This window comes from Alosa alosa, chromosome 7, assembly GCF_017589495.1.
Source record: "Alosa alosa isolate M-15738 ecotype Scorff River chromosome 7, AALO_Geno_1.1, whole genome shotgun sequence".
In the NCBI taxonomy this organism is placed as follows: Eukaryota; Metazoa; Chordata; class Actinopteri; order Clupeiformes; family Clupeidae; genus Alosa; species Alosa alosa.
The window spans coordinates 4,197,640-4,221,608 of NC_063195.1; the positions used below are offsets into that span (position 1 = coordinate 4,197,640).

Consider the following 23,969-nt stretch of genomic DNA (forward strand, 5'->3'; position numbering starts at 1 on the left):
CAACCCTCTTGTTGCTTGCAGTTTGTCAATAAAGCGATGCAGATTACATTATTTATTTCTGATTAATTGCGTCTTTTGATGTATTTTGCAACATCTGCTTGTTAGGCTGGGCTACTGTCCTGTACAGGTAAATGTTCAACAATTGCTGGTGTAGGCCTACATCAATTAGGAAGTGTTCTATTTATTTAAGGGGCTACCGGAGGAGTTTTGGGAGCGTTAGTCAAAAAAGACGTGACCCTCCCTCGCCAGCAAGACATTTTTCTATGACCCTCAAAAGTGATTGAGAAAAAACGCATGACCCTCCCCAGTCCCAACAATTTAGGCTATTGATGCCTGTAGGCTACTGAGTCAATTTGGGAGCTTGCATGCTACGACTCCTTCCTTGAAATGCCTTGAAAAGGCTGTCGTTTGCACATTTTCACAAATAATCACCGGGACCGAAACAAACCTGTCAACTTTTCCCGGGTTTATTGCGTATTTTAACTTTTAAAACGTGCGAGACCCTGTGCGAACTTGACAGATGCATGAACTTACGTGCATGAAATCATGCGATAGCTTACTTTACACATAGCCAAGGCTACCGTCGGTGCATTTTAATAGTAGCCTAGTCTAATAAGCTACACCAGCTTGTCTTTAAGAGGGGAAATTGTATAGCCTATAACATTAGCTGAGTCACATATTTGGCCATATGGTGTTTATCATAGGCTACATCATTTAAACCAAATAGTGTAACAAAGGCGAACACTTTAACAGGGGAAATTAATTGGGCATGAATCATTGTGCTGAACGGTATTTGTCAATGAGCAGAAACATTCAAACTGTTGATAAGATGTGCACTATGGAAACTGGTCTGTAGGCTAACATGGACAAATAAATGACACTGACTTGCCATATCTTGCTTTGCTGCAAACTCAGCAATGAAATCATAGGCCAGTTTGCAGGCATAACGTCTTTTTCAATTCATAGAAGGGAGAGCCCAGTCTCTCCTGTGACATTGAGGTGCTTAAATAGTTTTTAATAGCCTGTTCAACTCAAAAAAGCTTCTTTCACCCGATGCCAGTCACTGATCGCAATTTCAAATTTCGGGAAGCTTCGTTCAATCTTTTTAAGTTTTAAGTGCAGTAGGCCCCTATCTGCCCCTTTTAGAATTATATCTCGAGCCTATTATAAGGTCCAGTGCTATGTCCTGGGATCGGACGTGCTCAAAAAGAAAAAAAAAAAAAACTTTTTATAGACGGTTATGAGGAGCAATATGAGTCTGAACTCCGTGGTCATTCAGACTCAACCCTCTTGTTGCTTTGATATCTTTTCGTTGTCGTTTGAACGCCGGCAAAAGCAGGCATGTTGCGTTGCAATTTAAGTGAAATTTCTACCTACAACATGCAACATGCTTGTTAGGCTGGGCTACTGTCAATGTAATTTGTACAGGTAAATGTTCAACAATTGCTGGTGTGTACATGCTATAATCAATTAGCTAAATCATTTGTCTAGCTGTTTAAAAATTTGTGCTACATTCAAACGCATAAAGGTGCTTTGATATCTTTTTTCGCTTGAACGCCGGGCAAGCAGGCATGCCATGTTGCAATGAATGAGGATAATTGGTTTTATCTATGGATTTATTTTTGCATTATTCTAACACACATATCCCTTTTTTCTCTCTCCATCCCTGGCGCGACGGTGCTTTCTTAAAGGAGCTGCACCATCTTACAACAATTGCATCTACATTTTCATATTAGAATGTTTTGTCAAGTGTGTTTAAACTACCGCGGATCAATTTAAGTTCCCGTGCCCCCATTGAAAGTCTCATGCTTATCGCTACACTATCAAATCTATAAGTAACCGTGACAAATAGGGTATAAGATATATAAATTCACGCTATTGTATTATCATATATGTTTGGTAATGGCTCAGCTTTCTCTGATTGTTCTACTGACTTGGAAACTGCATCATGGAAGCCAAGTAAGTCAAGTCCAAAAATAGTAGTGGCAGAACAACAAAGTGACACCTTGTGGTTGTTTGTGTCAACTGCAGTTTGTGCCATTTCTGCTGAGAAAATGGGGTGCGTGATTCCTGAAGGAACCCGTCCAAACTTAACTGGGACCCACTGTAGGTGCCTTGCTCAAGGGCACTTAAGCCGTGCCTACTGGTCGGGATTCGAACCGGCAACCCTCCGGTTACAGGTCCGAAGTGCTAACCAGTAGGCCACGGCTACCCCTACAAGGCAAGGCTACAAGGGCTCACCGTAAAGGTCAAAGAGACGCAGAAAAACGTCACAGGCAAGGGCTCACTGTAAAGGTCCAAGAGACGCAGAAGAACGCTACAGGTAAGGGCTCACCGTAAAGGTCAAAGGTCACAGGTAAGGGCTCACCGTAAAGGTCAAAGAGACGCAGAAGAACGTCACAGGTAAGGGCTCACCGTAAAGGTCAAAGAGACACAAAATAACGCCACAGGTAAGGGCTCACCGTAAAGGTCAAAGAGACACAAAATAACGCCACAGGTAAGGTCTCACCGTAAAGGTCAAAGAGACACAAAATAACGCCACAGGTAAGGGCTCACCGTAAAGGTCAAAGAGACACAAAATAACGCCACAGGTAAGGGCTCACCATAAAGGTCAAAGAGACACAGAAGAATGCTATAGGTAAATAACTGCTGTGTAGAGCTCTACTGGTTAGCGCTTTGGACTTGTTACCGGAAGGTTGCCAGTTCGAACCTCGACCAGGAGGCACGGCTGAAGTGCCCCTGAGCAAGGCATTCTAACCCTCACTGCTCCCCGAAGCTGTTTGTTGTTGCAGGCAGCTCACTGGGCGCTGGGATTAGTGTGTGCTTCCACCTCACTGTGTGTTCACTGTGTGCTGAGTGTGTTTCACTAATTCACTGATTGGGATAAATGCAGGGACCAAATTTCCCTCACGGGATCAAAAGAGTAGATATACTTATACTTAAGGTGTTTGGATGATTATTATGTTACAGTGACTTCAACAATATAAAGACTGCTGTGTAGAGCCGTCTTTAGATGATGCGGTTAGCTTTCATGAAATTATTTTGCTTCCATACTTGTATTCCGCCGATTTTGCAAGAACACGCCAACCCACACGGGTATGCAGTGGCTATTCAAAACGACATAAAAATTATATGATGTGTTTATAAACTGACACTTGGAATAGCCTACTATGGAGTATGGACTGCTGCTTGTACTTTGACACGCACACAGGATGCTTTCCATAGAGAAGCAACTGTGTCTCTCCATAGAGAAGCAACTGTGTCTCTCCATAGAGAAGCAACTATGTCTTTCCATAGAGAAGCAACTGTGTCTTTCCATCGTCTACCTCCAGATGATGAGCCAGCGTTCAATCAGAAGTACATCATTCCGATCGTGTGCAGTGCAGTGACTGCACTCGTAGTTGTGATCACCACATCCAGAAGATGTAAGATTTTGCAACACGTACAGTATTGCTATAATATATAGAGAGACACTTACAAATTTCCATTCCACTCCATTATACTGTAGATATAATTGCAAAAGAGTTCTCGACTGTTGTAGAAAGAAATGGCTGATCTGTAATGCAATATCTACATTGCCCATTATCAGCAACCTTTCATCCAATGTTGCAAAGGCACATTCTGTTAACTAATCTGATATCATTTTAAAGGGGTAACTGAGAAAACATTGGAGAACCCTTTTGCAATTATGTAAGCACATAATGTAGTCTGAAAACTGCTGCCCTGAGTAAAAAATGAATGCAAATGGTCTCTGCTGGTATTCTGTCGATAACGGAGTGGAATGGACATTTCTAAGTGACCCCAAACTTTTGACTGATAGTGTGTCATGTTAGTTTGTTAAACATTACAACACATTCTTTGTGTATGTAATGTGCATGTAATGTTGGTTTGCTTAAAGGGACACCTGGCAACTTTTTCGTGTTAATTACTCATCTTCGTAAGTCGGTATATGGTTAAATGACTCATTACAGAGTGAATGAAGACTCTCTCCTCACCCTACTGCCTGTAGGAAGAATATCCCGCTGCAAGTTCAGTGTATCGCACCGCCGAATCAAGCAGGATCAGTTTACATCCTGCATCCACAGCACAGAGGCAGGCTAACTAAACGCTAGCGATTGTTGCAAACGTGTGTGTATAATGGCAGAGCCTGCGAAGAAGCAGCTAAAACCCTTTGACGGAAGATGCAAAGAAAAGAAAAAGAGCTTCAGAACGAGCGAGGGGGAGTTTCGTAGAGAAAAAGCATCAGGCTTGCCTAGTGTCCCTTTAAAATGAATATAAATATGTGTAGTCCATTTTGACTTGTGTTGTTGTTGTTGCTGTTGTTGTTGTTGACTGTTTGCATGTGCTTGCTTCTGGCAGCTGGAGGACTCGGGGAGAGGGGAGCACGGTGTGTTATGAGACACTTCAGAGGGAGAGCTCACAGGTTAGCAGCACTGCACATACACACACACACACACACACACACACACACACACACACAGTAATTGCCTGTAAAGTGTAGTGAGCCACCATTAGTAACGACACTGTTGGTTTCTTGTCACCCAGAAATGAGTTCCCTATGACCGCTCCAGTGGCCTCCAGACCGTCATAACCCGACAGTCCCTCCACACACACACACACACATACACACACCCCATAAACACACACCCATACACACACACATACATACACCCCATAAACACACACACATACACCCCATAAACACACACACACACACACACACACATCCCATAAACACACATACACACACACACACACACACACATACATCCCATAAACACACATACACACACACACACACACACATACAACCCATAAACACACACACACACACACATACAACCCATAAACACACACACACACACACACACATACAACCCATAAACACACACCCATAAAACACACACACACACACACACACCATACAGGTCAGCCAGCACTACGTATACACACACACCATACAGGTCAGCCAGCACTACGTATACACACACACCATACAGGTTAGCCCGCACAATGCGCACACACACACACTCCATACATGTTAGCCAGCAATACACACACCAATTAGTACACACACACACTTACCCCATCCACACACATATACATACATACATATATACTTATCTTACATATACATATATACATAATTACATACTCTATCTATATTACATATACATATATATACTCTATCTATATTATTATTACATATATATAATTATATTAATTTATCTATATTACATACATATATATAATTTATTCATATATACATACATATACACTTCATTCTATTACATACATAATTACATATTACTCTATTCATATTACATACATACATATTAATTATCTTACATATTACATAATTACATACCTATCTACACATACCTATCACACACACACACACACTCTATCTACACACACACACACACATACTCTATCTATATATTATTACATAATTACATATAATTTATTCATACATAATTATATAATTTATATATATTTATCTACATATATATATAATTTATCTATACATATATATATATACTTATCTATATATACGTATTCATATATATATATATATAATTTATCTATATAATTATATTATTAATTTATCTATATATATATCGTATTCATATACATATACATATATACTTATCTATATATACACATATACCTATCTACACATACTCTATCTACATACACATACATACTCTATCTACACAATTACACACATACTCATCTACACACATACTCTATCTACACACACACACACACACACACCTATCTACACATACACATATATACTTATCTATATATGTTTACCTATCTATATATATATATATATATACTTATCTACATACACACTTATATATATATACATACATATAATTTATTTATATATATATATATATATATATTTATTCATATATATATATAATTATATACTCTATTCACATATATACTTATCTATATACACTACATATACTCTATCTACATACATACGTATCTATATATACATATATATATTCTATCTACATATATATATATATATACTTATCTACATATACACCATCTACACACATACACATACACTTATCTAACACACACCTATCACATCCCATCCACACACACACACATTAATTTATCACCTCCATCCACACACACACCCATCCACACCCATCCACACACCCATCCACACACACACCCATCCACACACACACACACACACACACCCATCCACCCATCACACACACACACCCATCCACACACACACACACACACACCCATCCACACACAATCACACACACCCATCCACACACACACCCATCCATCCACACACACACACACACACACACCCATCACACAACACACACCCATCCACACACACACCCATCCACACACACACCCATCCACACACACACACACACACACCCATCCACACACACACACCCATCCACCCATCCACACACACACCCATCCACACTCAGAAACTCAGAGTTTTCAACAGATCTCAATTTTTTGTTTTGTTGTTGTTTTCTGCCCATGTTCTTTGGCTGTTTTTATCAAATAAATAAACACACACACACACCATACACCCCATAAACACACATACATACACACACACACACCATACAGATACAGGTCAGCCAGCACTACGTACACACACACACCATACAGGTTGTTGTTTTATGCCCATGTTCTTTGACTGTTTTTATAAAATAAATAAACACACACACACACACCATACAGGTCAGCCAGCACTACGTACACACACACACCATACAGGTCAGCCAGCACTACGTACACACACACACCATACAGGTCAGCCAGCACTAACGCACACACACACACCATACAGGTCAGCCAGCACCACGCACACACACACCATACAGGTCAGCCAGCACCACGCACAATAACACACACACCATACAGGTCAGCCAGCACTACGTATACACACACACCATACAGGTCAGCCAGCACTACGTACACACACACCATACAGGTCAGCCAGCACCACGCGACACACACACACCATACAGGTCAGCCAGCACTACACACACACACACACCATACAGGTCAGCCAGCACCACGCACACACACACCATACAGGTCAGCCAGCACTACGCACACACACACCATACAGGTCAGCCAGCACTACGTACACACACACACCATACAGGTCAGCCAGCACTACGTATACACACACACCATACAGGTCAGCCAGCACTACGTACACACACACCATACAGGTTGTTGTTTTATGCCCATGTTCTTTGGCTGTTTTTATAAGCTGATTATTTATTTATTTTATAAGCTGATTATTTATTTTATAAGCTGATTTTATTTATTTAAGTTGTTGCATGAAGCTGTGGCTTCATTTATGTTCATTAATGAGAAATTAGTTATTTGTGTAATTGTTTAATGCTGTCAAGTACAACACTAATGCACTGAAGAAGAAGGAAAAAAAACTGAATTCACACTGCGAAGCCCAGTTTTCTGTTTAGGTTCTATGGGCTAAGGTTCTAGGGGCTAAGGTTCTAGGTCACATGCGTTCATTGAAGCAGACCTACAATAAAGCGTTGGTCAACAAGCTCAAATGTCTCCAATGTCTCTAATGTCTAAACATAAGAAAAGGTGTACACCAAAGAAATGCATTGTTATCAATGACTCTTTTTATACAGTCTATGATTGTCATCAACACAATATTTTCATGCACAGTCAGTTTGTACAAATGTTACAAATGTTCCATCACCAAATATGTCAGGAATGCCTGAAATAGATCAGATTTGAAAAAAAAAGTAGATCAAATAAATGTAAAACTTAAAAATGTTAACAGTAAAATCAGGAAATGTAGATAAATAGGATTTAACAGATTTAATCAATGTTGTGTTATAAAAGTATTTAACAGGTTAAGTGAGACTGGCTAACTACTCTTCAACAGCATGTGTTGTGCACTGTTGTTTTTATCTAAATAGTAACAGTGCAACAGCTCAAGACAACTGTATTACTGCAATAATAATGAACTTGCACACGCATATTTTTAAATCAGAATAACAGTCGTTAATACTGGGGTCTCAGCTGGTGGCTCTATAGTTAAATCGATGATGCTAACGCGACTTGAGAGCGTGGACATAGTTGACCTAGTGTCAAAGTCTTTTTAGGCAAGTCCCTCCACTCGGCTGCCATATTGCAACGCTTTTTGGGCACTCATCGGGCATCCTATTCGGCAGAAATGCGTCTTCACAAATGTCTTCACAACACACCATATGATTGGCTCAATGTATTCACATCACACCACATGATTGGCTCAATGTATTCACATGTCGACATTTTGCCAGGGAAGGGGTGGGATATGTGTAGACAACGTTACAAACTAGCCCCATTCATTTCTATGAAGGATTTTTTGAGTCTGTGTCTCCACATTAGAAAGTCTTTGCTAGTGTTAGGCTCTCCAGTCGAGTCCATGATGCTAACGATGCTAACGTGACTGAGAGCGTGGACAGCTGCTTTATGACCTACTGTAGTGTTACAACGTGTCCTAACAGGATCCGAGCAAGCAACTATCTTGTAGCATTCGGTGTTATCTGTCTACACTGAATTCGCTGTCTACACTGAATCCGTTAAATATGCCCTTCTATTGCGTAATATTTCTCATTTAAAATAGCAGAGCAACACCAGCGACAGAAAGGAAATAGACACTATAGTCTGACAAAAGTTCTCAAAACGTTGCGTTGAATTGCGCTGTTCGCGTCGCTTGCAGTCAGGACCGGTTAGGCTCTCCAGTCGAGTCGACAATGCTAACGCAACATATGCATTGGACTGTGCCAGAGGCTTTCTACATTCAAAACATTCTTCACAGAAATGTGAGTTGTCCAAAGCCTTTCTTTTTAGTGAACTCTGTGTACACAAACAATGTTCTCAATGCTCGAGTTTGTGTATAGAGACCCTGGTGATACTTTGATCAAAGTTTCATGGTGTGTCGAGCCTTCTTAGTGTTTGAAAAATAACGTTTTTCACACGATCATGCATCAAACATAGTAGTTCCCCTACCACTCTCATTCACTCTCATTTGACCTGAACACGACAATACGGTCAAGCTTAAAAGTAGCGCTTCCGACATAATTATGCTTTTAAACAAAATTTTGACTTTGACTTTGATTTTGATATTTTGTGAGTACATTCACAAAAATACCCTAGGTTGCATTTTGGCGAGAGTTACGCTTAAAGCTCTGAGGTTGAGAAATGGGGTAATTAGCTATCTAACAAGCTAGTAGACCGCTTTCATGCCGCTAGTAGACAGCCCGAATGCCACTAGAAGACCGCTTCCATGCCGCTAGTTGACAGCCCGAAGAGTGCTAGTAGACAGCCTGAATGGCGCTAGCTCGGCCATTGGATGAAGTACAGCAAATTATCATATACAATATATATATATATATATATATTGTGCAAATTATTAGAATATAAAAAATATTCCGTAGTTGTCTCAGTGACTATATTAACAAACAACATTGTATTTAAGATTTGTTTTATGGATCTATTTTTTCTAGTGGAGGAATCTTTGACAGGGCTCTGCCCCACCTGGCCAAGTGAAGCAGCTGTGTTCTATGTTTGTTCTATTTTCTTTATGTTGCTCGTGTCTTTCCTGTTATCTATTTACTTTAATGTGGCCATTTTTTTTCTCAGTCTTTAATTGTTTCTGTGACTCTTTAGTTAAAACTTCAAAACATTTCATTAATCACAAAACAACCTGTGATCTCCCAGCCGATCATGTTCCACTTCACACCCTCTCCAGATCGGCGTTGTGGAACTTTAGCTGGTGTCTCTGGAGCTGGTCCTCTCGAGTGAAACTGTGGCCGCAGAAAGTGCAGCGGTACGGTCTCTCTTTTGTATGCGTTCGCTGATGTACTTTCAGATTTATCCCTTGATGAAAACTCTTCCCACATTGAGTGCATCGATATGGCCTCTCTCCTGTATGAATGCGCTGGTGTCGTTTAAGAGTTCCCCCGTCAGTGAAAGTCTTTTCACACTGCGTGCATTGGTATGGTCTCTCTCCTGTGTGGATGCGCTGGTGTCGTATGAGATTCTGGTTGGAAATGAAACTCTTGCCACACTGAGTGCAGTGGCACAGGCCTTTGCCTGTATGTTGAGAGCGCTTGTGTTGTTTGAGGTGTTCCCATTCAGAGAAACTCTGGCCACACTCAGCGCAGTCGAATGACCTTCCTCCTGTGTGAATGCGCTGATGAGTTTTGAGATTATGATTGTAAGTGAAACTCTTGCTACAGTAGGAACAGGAGTATGGCTTCTCTCCAGTGTGCGTTTTTTCGTGTCGTTTCAAAGATCCGGAATTAGTGAAACTCTTCCCACATTCAGAGCACTGGTATGGCCTCTCTCCTGTGTGAATGCGCTGATGTTGTTTCAAAGAGCCCTTGTGAGTGAAAGCTATGCCACACTGAGCGCATTGGTATGGTCTCTCTCCTGTGTGAGTACGCTGGTGCTGTTTGAGATTCTTCTTTTGTCGGTAACTCCTGCCACACTGAGAGCAACAGTATGGTTTCTCTGTATCTGCAATCTGTAAGATGGAGGACGAGGAAGATGCTCCTTTCCCTGTTTTCCAAAACAAAAATAGAAGACAACCACTTGAGCAAACACAAACAACTGTGTTTCTTGTTAACTGTCAGGACTATATAGATTTGTATGTCTCGATATTTAAAAAATGTGGTCAACTTCTCACATGGTATGTACAGACACACGCATATAAACACACATACGAAAATACATTTGTGTGTAAATCCTTTCCTTTTTAGAACCAAATTAAAGATGCAGCCAGTGATTACACAGTTTAAGTTTATGTTTATATTCTAAATGATTAGCAGGTCTGCTTCCATAAACCATTTTTTTCTTTTTTTATTTTAAGTGTACTCAACGGATAGCTAGCAGATCATGAGGAGATGATTGTTCAATGTGGCAAAAAAATGTTACGGGCTTAAAATCACGTATGATTGCTGACTGCACCTTTTAAGTGGCATTATTTAATGTCTGCTTTGTCTTTACCGGCACCAGGCTGTTCTTTATCTCTGTTGTTCTCCTCATCCTTCCCTTGGCCCCCTAGTGGTCGACAGCAGTCCTGCAGCACCACTGACACTTTCCATAAATGGGCCTGAGACATCGGGTCTGTAGGGAACTGGTCCATTTCAGAGCTGAGGATTGGAGCCATGTTCAACCCCTCCTCTTGTCCCTAAAACAGAGAAAAAGAGAAAGGTTAATACTGACAAATGTGAATGAAAAAAAAACATATACGTGCTCAGTCCGCTGCTCTTCACCCTGCTGACGCATGACTGCACTGCAACCTACAGCAACAATCACATAGTGAAATTTGCTGACGACACAACTCTGGTGGGTCTCATCACCAAGGGCTTAATGAGACTCAATACAGGTTGGAGGTCGACCATCTGACCACGTGGTGCAGGGACAACAACCTCCTGCTGAGCGTCAGCAAGACCAAAGAGATTGTTGTTGACTTCGGAGAGGTCACACCCAACACCTGCCACTGACCATCGACGGTGCTGTGGTGGAGAGAGCGAGCAGCACCAAATTCCTGGGGTGCACATCAGTGAAGACCTCTCCTGACCACCAACACTGCATCACTGGCGAAGAGAGCTCAGCGCCGCCTGTACTTCCTGCGGAAACTCAGGCGAGCAAGTGCTCCACCAGCCATCATGACCACATTCTACCGAGGCACCATTGAGAGCATCCTCTCCAGCTGTATCGCTGTGTGGGGCGGAAGCTGCACTGAATACAACAGGAAAGCCCGCAGCGCATAGTGAACACAGCTGGAAGGATTATTGGTGCTTCACTCCCCCTCTCTGAAGGACATTTACACCACCCACCTCACCAAGAAGGCACCAAAATTGTGGGAGTGATGCAAGTCACCCCGCCACAATCTCTTTGATCTACTGCCCTCTGGGAAGTGGTACAGAAGCCTGCTTTCTAAGACTACCAGACTCACCAACAGCTTCATACACCAAGCTGTAAGGATGCTGAACTCTCTCCCTCCTCTCCCCTCCACCCTCAGCTACATAACATCCTGGACATTGGACCCACAATGGCCGCCTGCACTACTCCACTTGCACACTTGTACACTTTACAACTTGTTGTTGTTGTCCTGAAAACACAACACTTCTGCTGCTCTTACATAACTTGCACCACTATGCCACTTTCTTTCTTATTTAGGTCAAACAGAACTACCCAAGCCTTTTATTGGCCTGACTTTTGCACTAGTATTTTATTGACTGTCTATGCACAATTTCAACCAAATTTTGCTGCTCTTATTTTTTTTTCATTATTATATGTGCCCTCTGTTTTACTTATTTACTTACTTTTTTGTTTACTTGAATGTTATGTTTGTCTGTGGACTTAAATTGGTAAAATATGTCTTGTCTTCACCGTGGGATAGTGAGAAACGTAATTTCAATCTCTTTGTATGTCTGGAACATGTGAAGAAATTGACAATAAAGCTGACTTTGACTTTGACTTGACTTTGATATACCATTGCCTACTCCCCAAATTGTATGCCTTGACGGTGTGCTAACGGTTTTGTTAGCGTCAGCATGTCTGATGTATTTTTACAGGTTTATTAGCATTGTTAGCGTTCGCATGTCTGATGTGAGTTTACACATCATTGCTGCGTATCTTCGTCTCCGATTTTTACAAGCCCTCAGCCAGACAATGACACTCCTACGGACTACTGTCAGAGAAAATGGAGGTTAGTCTGTAATTTGTGTAATCTGAATCTAACAAAATGGAGGTAAATCTGCAATTAGGGTAATCTGAACTGAACAAAATGGAGGTAAATCTGCAATTAGTGTAACCTGAATTTAACAAAATGGAGGTGAATCTGCAATTAGTGTCTTAGCAATTAGGTCTTACACTCACCAGTTATCTTGGTAACACCTCCAGGCAGTTATTTTGGACTAACAGTATCAGCCTTTTATCTAAATGAATGTGGAACACCTCATATTATGGTACAGATATTAACTCATTGAATGCCAAGCTGTTTTCGGAAGCTTTGTCCTAGAGTGCCAGCAATCTAGACCATTGTTGATAATTTTTGTACAGCCACAGCATATTCTGTGTTATAGCTGTGAACACATACAATGGCTCGTTTTAAAGGTGAGACTTTAAGCTCTCAGTGGGTGCAAACCGTGTATTTCTACACGCCTCTGTTCCTGAGAAATCCCAAGCTAAACAGTGGCTAGTTTTCATCAAAATCCCTGTTTTTTCTAGAAATGGAGATATTTCGTCTTTTTATGAGTCACTATCACCGACATATTCGCACTCTGGCAAGGGCGTGCCCTCTTTGCAAGCTGACTTCTGCCTACCACCCACTCCGCTAGGCCCGGCTCGTGGTGGAGATGGAACTCCCTCCTCAGCACAGTGTTCAGTCACTCCTTGTAATGTTTTTGACCTGTCGTGGTCAGAGTCACCTTGTCTTAGTAGAAAGGTGGACTCATCCAGCGTTGTCTGGCGAAAACGCACCTGCTGCAATATCTTTTTCTTCGACTTTTTCATTTCTCCCTTCAGCACCTGAGAAGTGTTGCCTGCAAAGTTTCTGGGAAGAGATCTCACGAGACCTGCCACCTAGTGATAAACCCACGGAAATCAATGACCTGATTTTGACCTGGCTTGCATGTCGCTGATACTGTAGGCTAATCAGTGACTGATTCGAAACAAAGCGGCAACCATCAAAAGCTGAGTTAAGATCAAACGTCCAGATAAAATGTCCAGATCTTGCGTTTTTATGAGTTTTCGATCGTCATATATTTCATTTCCATTCATCACAGAGTTCCCAAAATCACATATAAGGTGTGTTAGAGCAGTGTTTCCCAAACTTTTTTTCTGGGGACCCACTTTTTAAAAATGACAGACCATCGCGACCCATTTCATTTCAAATCTACCCTGCAACCACCAACATTGTTTTAGGCCACAGGTTCTCCAACTTTTCTATGGCTCCCCCAACCATACATTGCTATAGGATCTAAATAGATAGATCCTGCTTTGAACACGGTTGTGTTGCATTTTGAGCACCATCAGCGTGAAAAGTTGGAAATGACTAAGATATGTTTTAAATGCGCATCCGAGAGTTGGGGAAATTCTTGCATGTTGCACAGTCGTCATTCGTCAGCATAGTAAGCTGTTCCTGTATTTCTAAAAAAAATGTTGTAGGCTACGTTGCGTTGCAGACAAATGGGTCCATAACACTGTGGACGTCAATTCCGATGTAAACAGCAAATAACTCAAGTCGTTATATTGTATTGTTGTATTATATTATATTGTATAGTTGTTACTGTATATCAGAACAAGAGCCTTTTGCGCAATAGCCAGAAGAATGCGCCTTTACTTTGAGTTAGCGAGGTAGAAAGGTCTGTGATTTTTAAAAATAGTGTTTAAAATGTCCATTTAAATTGTAGCCTAATATAATGCACTGGTATCTGGTATGTTCGTGCAAATAGGCGGATTCATGTTCCTTGCAGTTTGCAACTGTGAGGTACATGGCAGGCGCCCCACAGAACGGTTTCATTTTGAGAGGTAGATATCCATGCGATGCGTTCGTCCCCCAGTTTCATGAGCTTTTATGACAAAACCGTGACTGTACATCCTAATAGAAAACTGTTAGCTTTCCTGGTATCAAATGACAAATGGTATCAGTTAGGCTATAACACAACATAAATTGTGCTGGCGACCCAAATAAAATCTCAGACTTTGGGAAACACTGTGTTAGAGTGTCTAGTTTCGTAATTAAAAAAAAAAAAAAGCTACAAACGTAATATTATGTTTTTGGCACTCAATGAGTTAAAAGGACATCACATTGATCCATGTTTAAATCTGAATTGACCCGTGTAAATATCCCAAGTAACAATCCGTAGTAAAAGACTGTAGTAAAATCCTTTTTTTCTGGATTTATTTTGGTTACAGTCACGTTGGTTTCTGGTTAAAGTGTAGAATCATTATATATGAAGTGTTTTTACATGTTTCAAAATAATTTTTAATGAGTGTCAAACACATTTCCGTGTTTACGTGTTAGACACGTTCAGAATAACTTTGGTTTTAGATTAAATTGCTTTGCAAGTTTTTTTTGAATATGTTGCAAAATGGTTCATAGTGGGTGTAAAACACAACGCTTGAAAAAGAAAAATGTGATGGAGGTATTACAAATGTTTAAATGAGGTTTTAATCATGTCCACTACACGTCGACTTCAGCACCTTTATTGAATGTGTTCATTAGACAGCCACATGAGCTTCAGAATTTATTCTGCCATTTATGCTTTCTAATATAATTTATGAGCAGGCCAATTCTACATCAAAATAAACCAGACAGAGTCTACAAACAATTTATTCTTCAACTCTACATCAAAATACATCAGACAGAGTCTATAAACAGTATCAGATGTATTAATTAATTTATTTATTTATGTATGTATTTACTGTATTTATGTATTTATTTAAAATAGCAGCATCGTCTGGGTAGGGCTGGGACATCTGGGGCTAGGGCTGTGCTGATGGTGCTGCTCTGGTGCTGACGCTCCACTCTGTGGAAAAAACAACAAAAAAACAACAATAACTATGTGAGCTGGAGTTTGGGAGGGTTTTGTGAAAATGGTCAATTGAGCTGGAATTTGGGAGGTTTTTGTGAAAACGGTCAGTTGAGCTGGAATTTGGGAGGGTTTTGTGAAAACGGTCAATTGAGCTGGAATTTGGGAGGGTTTTGTGAAAATGGTCAATTGAGCTGGAATTTGGGAGGTTTTGTGAAAATGGTTGAGCTGGAATTTGGTTTTTGTGGGTCAATTGAGCTGGAATTTGGGAGGGTTTTGTGAAAGCGGTCAATTGAGCTGGAATTTGGGAGGGTTTGTGAAAGCGGGTCAGTTGAGCTGGAATTTGGGAGGGTTTTAGCTGGAAGGGTTTTGTGAAAGCGGTCAGTTGAGCTGGAATTTAGGAGGGTTTGTGGCAGTCAGTTGAGCTGGAATTTGGGAGGTTTTTGTGAAAATGGTCAATTGAGCTGGAATTTGGGAGGGTTTTGTGAAAACGGTCAGTTGAGCTGGAATTTGGGAGGTTTTGTGAAAATGGTCAATTGAGCTGGAATTTGGGAGGTTTTGTGAAAATGGTCAATTGAGCTGGAATTTGGGAGGGTTTTGTGAAAACGGTCAATTGAGCTGGAATTTGGGAGGGTTTTAGCTGGAATTTGGGAGTGTTTTGTGAAAACGGTCAATTGAGCTGGAATTTGGGAGGGTTTTGTGAAAACGGTCAGTTGAGCTGGAATGTGGGAGGGTTTTGTGAAAGGGGTCCAGTTGAGCTGCTGATTTGGGAGGGTTTTGTGAAAACGGTCAGTTGAGCTGGAATGTGGGAGGGTTTTGTGAAAACGGTCAGTTGAGCTGGAATTTGGGAGGGTTTTGTGAAAACGGTCAGTTGAGCTGGAATGTGGGAGGGTTTTGTGAAAACGGTCAGTTGAGCTGGAATTTGGGAGGGTTTTGTGAAAACGGTCAGTTGAGCTGGAATTTAAGAGGAGTGTTTTGTAAAGCGGTCAGTTGAGCTGGAATTTGGGAGGGTTTTGTGAAAACGGTCAGTTGAGCTGGAATTTGGGAGGGTTTTGTGAAAACGGTCAATTGAGCTGGAATTTGGGAGTGTTTTGTGAAAATGGTCAATTGAGCGCTCAGTCTTTGCCAGATGAGGACAGCAAGGATAACCAGTCACATGGTCACATCACCAGAAGATATGAGGTCAAAAAACTAGACTAACTAGATTAGGGATCCTTTGGGATCAGTGATCCTCCGGGGTTAGGGATCCCCCTGGGATTAGGGATCCTCTGAGATTAGTGATCCTCCGGGGTTAGGGATCCCCCTGGGATTAGGGATCCTCTGAGATTAGTGATCCTCCGGGGTTAGTGATCCTCTGGGATTTTGCGGTCATTCTGATTTGGACTTTGTGTCTCTCGTCTTTTTTTTTTGTGTTTTGTTGTGGTGTGTCTTGAGGTAATAAACCCCACTGGCTGGGTAAAATGTAAGGTCTTGAGGTAATAAACCCCACTGACTGGGTAAAATTTAAGGTCTTGCTACAGCAGTTAGGTTACTGATATAATGCGGACAAATTCTACTACACCTACCTTGCCTGTTCCACCCTTTTTAAAAGGGGCGTGTTTAAGAAAGTCTGCCACCTCTTTCTCCACGTCTGCAATCTTGACTTCTGGATGGCATGTAGTACAGGCCACTGAATAGAAACAGAAACACAATGTGCGATTAGGATGTGTGACTACAGAAAAACATCACAGTGTCTGATTAGGATGTGTGATTACAGAAACCCCAGTAGTGGTAGTGAGCTGGAGAGGCATATCAATAGTGAGCAGGAGAGGCAGGTCAATAGTGAGTAGTGAGCAGGAGAGGCAGGTCAATAGTGAGCAGGTGAGGCAGGTCAGTAGTGAGCAGGAGAGGCAGGTCAGTAGTGAGCAGGAGAGGCAGGTCAATAGTGAGTAGGAGAGGCAGGTCAATAGGGAGTAGTGAGCAGGAGAGGCAGGTCAATAGTGAGCAGGAGAGGCAGGTCAGTAGTGAGCAAGAGAGGCAGGTCAATAGTGAGCAGGAGAGGCAGGTCAATAGTGAGCAGGAGAGGCAGGTCAGTAGTGAGCAGGAGAGGCAGGTCAATAGTGAGTAGTGAGTAGGAGAGGCAGGTCAGTAGTGAGTAGTGAGCAGGAGAGGCAGGTCAATAGTGAGTAGGAGAGGCAGGTCAATAGTGAGCAGGAGAGGCAGGTCAGTAGTGAGCAGGAGAGGCAGGTCAGTAGTGAGTAGTGAGCAGGAGAGGCAGGTCAATGAGTAGTAGGAGAGGTCGGTAGTGAGTAGTGAGCAGGAGAGTCAATGGTCAAGGGGAGAGGCAGGTCAATAGTGAGCAGGAGAGGCAGGTCAATAGTGAGCAGGTGAGGCAGGTCAGTAGTGAGCAGGAGAGGCAGGTCAGTAGTGAGCAGGAGAGGCAGGTCAATAATGAGCAGGAGAGGCAGGTCAATAGTGAGTAGGAGAGGCAGGTCAATAGGGAGTAGTGAGCAGGAGAGGCAGGTCAATAGTGAGCAGGAGAGGCAGGTCAGTAGTGAGCAAGAGAGGCAGGTCAATAGTGAGCAGGAGAGGCAGGTCAATAGTGAGCAGGAGAGGCAGGTCAGTAGTGAGCAGGAGAGGCAGGTCAATAGTGAGTAGTGAGTAGGAGGCAGGTCAGTAGTGAGTAGTGAGCAGGAGAGGCAGGTCAATAGTGAGTAGGAGAGGCAGGTCAATAGTGAGCAGGAGAGGCAGGTCAGTAGTGAGCAGGAGAGGCAGGTCAGTAGTGAGTAGTGAGCAGGAGAGGCAGGTCAATAGTGAGTAGGAGAGGCAGGTCAGTAGTGAGTAGTGAGCAGGAGAGGCAGGTCAATAGTGAGTAGGAGAGGCAGGTCAATAGTGAGTAGTGAGCAGGAGAGGCAGGTCAATAGTGAGTAGGAGAGGCAGGTCAGGTCAATAGTGAGCAGGAGAGGCAGGTCAATAGTGAGTAGTGAGTAGGAGAGGCAGGTCAGTAGTGAGCAGGAGAGGCAGGTCAATAGTGAGTAGTGAGCAGGAGAGGCAGGTCAATAGTGAGCAGGAGAGGCAGGTCAATAGTGAGCAGGAGAGGCAGGTCAATAGTGAGTAGTGAGCAGGAGAGGCAGGTCAATAGTGAGCAGGAGAGGCAGTGAGTAGGAGAGGCAGGTCAATAGTGAGTAGTAAGCAGGAGAAGCAGGTCAATAGTGAGTAGTGAGCATAGATATTAGAAAGCTAGATACCACATAGTGCGTTTGAGTTCTATTTAAGTGTCATACTTGAACGCTGTCACCATATTGCTTTGGTAGTGAACATGGCCACCATATTGCTTTGGTAGTGAGCACCCCACCATGTTGGCACTTACTTGTTACCATCTGCAGGAGAGGCAGGTCTGCAAAACAAGCCTTCTTCTTCCTGCCCCTCATGCTGTACGCAGACCACAGCTCTCTGGTCCCGAGACGGGTCATCATGCGCCGCACTGTCATACCTAGCCTCTTTGAGCTGTCTAGGCACAGAACGGATACCTGTAAGATAAATATATATATTTATATGTGTGTGTGTGGGTACGTGTGCATGTATGTGTATGTACCTTAGTATTAACATAATATTTAGGGATACTGTAAAAGTGTAGTAATTTCCTGTGTATTAACTGCAGTGCCTGCCTCCCAAGCCTCCTGATGAATTGCTATTGGCTTATTTGTGTTCAATGGTCATGATGCTAACCAGATTTCAGCACAATTTAGCACAAACTAAATAAAGAAAATTAAGAAGACATCTGAGCTGCACCGGCGTCTCTCCTTCTCTCTAAAATATCTGTCCTGGCCTGGTTGCACCGGATTGTCGCCAAATGACAGAAGTGCGGAGAACCCTCCTTTGTCTACTGATATACCACAGAGGCTAATTGGACAGGCCTCCTACGTTCCCGTTGCACGCTGTAAGAAGAGCTAAGATGATCAGCTTTGAATCTATTAACGCAAGTACCAATGCACGATCAGAGACATTGTCGTACACTGATGAACAAGGTGCTGACATTATTGTGCCACACTCACTTTTTAAGAATACGTTCATGACAAATCCTTCATGCAAAAATGGGAGCACATTTTAGACAAATGCTCCCTTGACCTTATGCTCTTGATAATTGAGATGACCAAGTCTGAACAAGAAAAATTAAAGACTGAGGCCATACGGGTGGAAGAGGAAATAAAAAGCAAAATTACTCAGGATGCGTTTGCTGAGGTTACAGAAAACATCTCCACCCCTCTATCCAGTTTTGTGAAAGATCTACAGACTTACAAAAGGAGGAAATATGAACGGGATACTAAAGACTATGCGGATGGGACAGTTTATGAATGGCAAGGTAGTAGAAGGACATTTCAAAGGAATAACCACCCGCCCCTACTGAAGACGAACAGGTACGCGCCCCTATCTACAGCGAGTGAGAGAGACTCATCTGATGACCTGAGCGACGTCGGAGGTCGTTACATACCACCACAGTCCAACTCTACGTCTTTTTTGGACCAACGCCACCATCGCCCAAGACAAAGACGAGGCGGGGCTCGAGGGGGAAGAAGAGAACCCCCGCCACCCACGCGTTGGTCCCCACAGAACCACCGGAGGAGACTGTAATCAACATCTCAGACTCTGACCTGACGGATACAGAGAAAGCAGTACTTCAGAAAGGACTCTCGTTTGCCCCATCTAACCATACTGACTCCCACCCAGAGCCACCCAGATTTATATTTAGGCTCGCAACATCCACGATCGATTGGTCCACTCGGACATGAACACCCCACCTCCAACCACTTGGCTATCCTGTCCACCACAAGGTTTCTACAAATGCGTAAATTGTGCACAATGCTCAAATTCGTCCAACACAAAGTGCTTTTCTCACCCCCGCACTGGCAAGAAATTTCTTCTCTTCATTTATAAATTACAACACCATATACGTAATATATCTTCTAAAATGTCCCTGTGGACTGGCTTATATAGGGCAAACAAAACGTCAACTTAAAATACGGGTATCTGAACACAAGAGCGCCATTCGCACCCAAAACTTAACATATGCCATGGCGCGACATTACAAGGAGGCCAATCATGGTTCTCCGGCATCTTTAAGATTCTGGGGAATAGAGAAGATCACAGCCCCACCCAGAGGTGGTGATATCAAAAAGCTCCTGTGCAGGGAAGCTTATTGGATACATGCACTTTGCACTTTAGAACCTTTAGGCCTTAATGAAGAACTAAATCTATCATGCATTCTGTAATGTATCTATTTTTCTGTAACGTTGTATCTATTATTTGTCTAACAATGTATTTGGTAACTATGCATCAATCATTCTTTTTCCCTATTGTATTGGGAACTATGCATGCTTGTTATATAAGATACGCATGCGTGTTTATATAAGATACGCATGCTTGTTATATAAGATACGCATGCGTGTTTATATAAGATACGCATGCATGTTTATATAAGATACGCATGCATGTTTATATAAGATACGCATGCGTGTTTATATAAGATACGTATGCTTGTTTATATAAGATACGCATGCGTGTTTATATAAGATACGTATGCTTGTTCAATCATTTTAATCACTTTTCTGGTTTGTGGGCAATTTGCCTTTAATGACTAATGTTGTAAGTGTACTGTAGCTCCTTGGTAGCTTTGGGTGTATCTTCAGGTAGCCAACACCCCCTCTATGCTCAATCACACCTGTTGATAATCCTTATCAGGGCCTTACCCCCCATTCCTTCCAAGGACTCTGATGAAGATGTGACTTACATCGAAACGTTAGTCTTATGTTCTGCACCTTTTACTAAAGAATAAAGAAAATTAAGAAGACATCTGAGCTGCACCGGCGTCTCTTCTCTCTAAAATATCTGTCCTGGCCTGGTTGCATCGGATTGTCGCCAAACGACAGAAGCGCGGAGAACCCTCCTTTGTCTACATATATATTTATGTGTGTGTGTGGGGGTACGTGTGCGTGTATGTGTATGTACCTTAGTATTAACATAATATTTAGGGATACTGTAAAAGTGCAGTAAATTCCTGTGTATTAACTGCAGTGCCTGCCTCCCAAGCCTCCTGATGAATTGCTATTGGCTTATTTGTGTTCAATGGTTATGATGCTAACCAGATTTAAGCACAATTTAGTTCAACCTGGAAAATCATTGTGTGGTGGTCAATGTTGATATTGTGGTGGTCAATGTTGATATTGTGGTGGGCCGCCACAAATAAGTCTCACTGCGCCGGGATTAGTGTGTGCTTCACCTCACTGTGTGTTGTGTGTGTTTCACTAATTCACGGGATCAAAAAAGTATATGTACATACTTATATATACTATATACATACTTATACAAAAGTGTATATTTTCATTTGAGTAAGTTTTTTTTTGTCCTGCACCTGCCAGAAGGTGTGATGGGCACACAATAACTTTTTGCTGAACAGCATTAAATTGCACACACCAGCTGTTTCTGGAAATCGTCCTCCGTGAGGATGCGTACGCACAGGGCGTCGAGGTCCTCTTGTGTGGCGCAGGGACCGGGCAGGAGGTTGCTGGCGGGTGCCGACGTGGCAGCGGCACACACCAGTCTGATCAGCTCCTGCTTCGTCTCCAGGACCTGGTCAATTTTGGCCAATACCCTCGTCTGGAATGCTTACCACCCAAAGAAAACAACAAAATATGGTGGAGTAAGCAATATGGCTGAGTAAACAATATGGCTGAGTAAACAATATTGCTGAGTAAACAATATGGTTGGGTAAACAATATGGCTGAGTAATTGTTAGAGGTGAAAGGGATATTTCAGTATAAATGCTGATTATTCGTATAAAATGGGTAGGTACAGTACAGGCCAAAAGTTTGGACACACCTTCTCATTGCAATGCGTTTTCTTTATTTTCATGACTATTTACATTGTAGATTCTCACTGAAGGCATCAAAACTATGAATGAATGCAAAGTTATTTGGCCCACAGATGAATATTTGTCAAGTTATGGCTTGCTGAATATGGTATTAAATTAAAAAAAAAATAGCAACTTTGAAGAAACTAGAATATAAGACATGTTTTCAGTTATTTCATACTTTTTTTGTTAAGTACATAATTCCACATGTGTTCATTAATAGTTTTGATGAATCTACAATGTAAACAGTCATGGAAATAAAGGAAATGCATTAAATGAGAAGGTGTGTCCAAACCTTTGGCCTGTACTGTATATAATTAGAAACGCTTTTTTTATACTGTATAATTAGAAATGTTTTTTTTTTGTTTTTTTTTAAACGTATGAAGAAGTGTAGCTGAACTCACAGGTCATCATTGCCATGAGTTGTTTAATGTCGCCCGTCTGACCTGCCGTGTCTGTGAATTCTGCATGTATAAACATCACAAGATATAGTATTCTACTTAGTTACATAAACGGTCTAAATGAACAGTCTACGGAAACTAATGCCCCTTCAAGCTTTAATCAAAAGACTACGATCTTTCAAGAATCTTTCCCAAATCTTGTCAAAGTCGTCTGGTGTAAGGATGGCTTTGGTTACATAAACAGTCTAAGTACTATTGCCTAAGTTTTCCAAAAATGTTTGCTTTTGAAAACAATGTGCTAACGAAAGCGCTTAAAAAATATTTTATAAAATGCCCCGCTACATGTGGACGTGGCCTTAGATGAACAGGATTGCAACAGGTTACTGACCACATGCAAGGCTACTGCTGCCACTGGGTGTAGGCAAGCCGTTCAGTGACAGGCCTAGAAGAAAGGAGGTATATGTTACAATACAATTACATTTATTCATTTAGCACTTTCATCCAAAGTGGCTTACATATGCCAATTACTTTACAAGGGATTACATTGTCCAAGTACCTTGCACAAGGGCACAACAGTGGAAGCTGGGAATTGAACCCACAACTTTTCAGGGATCTGCATGCTAGCCCAGTTCCTTAACCACTATGCTAACACTGCCTATGTGTGCTGGTGTACATGTCAATACATGTAGGGGAGGTTATGCCTCTCAATCCAGAGTTTATTTGGAGTGTTTAAAAAAGGATATTTTCATAGCCAATGCAGCTTTGCTAATTGCCATGGAGTACTGGGAAAAGCAGTAAAATATGTTGAACAGACCTTTTTTACGGAGAGCAAGCACAGGTGTAACCAAATATCTTAAAGATGTCTCTGTTCAATTCAAGTGTAACATAATCAGAACCTTTATTAGCCCATTGGCCCAAGGTATCAATAACATCAACGAGGCTGGACACATAGACACTGTGAAACAGGCTTATTGATGTCAGTATTAACACCTGGCCATATATTTCATGTCAAAAGGACTGCTGTGAGAAAAAGGCCATCAATGGAGTAAGAAACCATTAGTTAGCCTCCATTGAAAGGTTTTAGGTTTGGGCCTT

The 23,969-nt window shown here is 41.9% G+C and overlaps 4 protein-coding genes across 15 annotated transcripts in view; 2 read left to right on the forward strand and 2 right to left on the reverse strand.

The window, feature by feature from the left end:
• Positions 1-23,969, forward strand: part of LOC125297247 (NACHT, LRR and PYD domains-containing protein 12-like) — a gene marked incomplete in the record, with an annotated part of 868,465 nt that overhangs the window by 678,880 nt on the left and 165,616 nt on the right.
• LOC125297245 (NACHT, LRR and PYD domains-containing protein 12-like) overlaps positions 1-23,969 on the reverse strand; it is a 666,703-nt gene that overhangs the window by 537,980 nt on the left and 104,754 nt on the right. The gene's annotated exons all lie outside the window — the stretch shown is intronic.
• LOC125297380 (butyrophilin subfamily 1 member A1-like) overlaps positions 1-23,969 on the forward strand; it is a 61,709-nt gene that overhangs the window by 12,209 nt on the left and 25,531 nt on the right. For 2 of the 3 annotated variants that reach the window (XM_048247732.1, XM_048247734.1), the window contains 2 exons: positions 3,333-3,425; positions 4,360-4,423. In XM_048247732.1, coding sequence (XP_048103689.1) covers positions 3,333-3,425; positions 4,360-4,423 — 157 coding nt within the window. Of the gene's footprint in view, positions 1-3,332; positions 3,426-4,359; positions 4,424-4,545; positions 4,668-23,969 lie in introns of those variants that run through there. The other variant, XM_048247733.1, reaches the window with a different exon arrangement.
• LOC125297283 (zinc finger protein 436-like) overlaps positions 8,310-23,969 on the reverse strand; it is a 38,541-nt gene continuing 22,881 nt past the window's right edge. Inside the window, exons 14-19 of one of the 3 annotated variants that reach the window (XM_048247556.1) lie at positions 23,263-23,316; positions 22,878-22,937; positions 22,038-22,228; positions 18,937-19,096; positions 17,153-17,256; positions 15,246-15,584 (exon numbers count right to left, since the gene is read on the reverse strand). In XM_048247556.1, coding sequence (XP_048103513.1) covers positions 15,498-15,584; positions 17,153-17,256; positions 18,937-19,096; positions 22,038-22,228; positions 22,878-22,937; positions 23,263-23,316 — 656 coding nt within the window. In that variant the 3' untranslated portion in view covers positions 15,246-15,497. Of the gene's footprint in view, positions 10,603-11,049; positions 11,234-15,245; positions 15,585-17,152; positions 17,257-18,936; positions 19,097-20,058; positions 20,219-22,037; positions 22,229-22,877; positions 22,938-23,262; positions 23,317-23,969 lie in introns of those variants that run through there. The other 2 variants (XR_007193991.1, XM_048247557.1) reach the window with 2 other exon arrangements.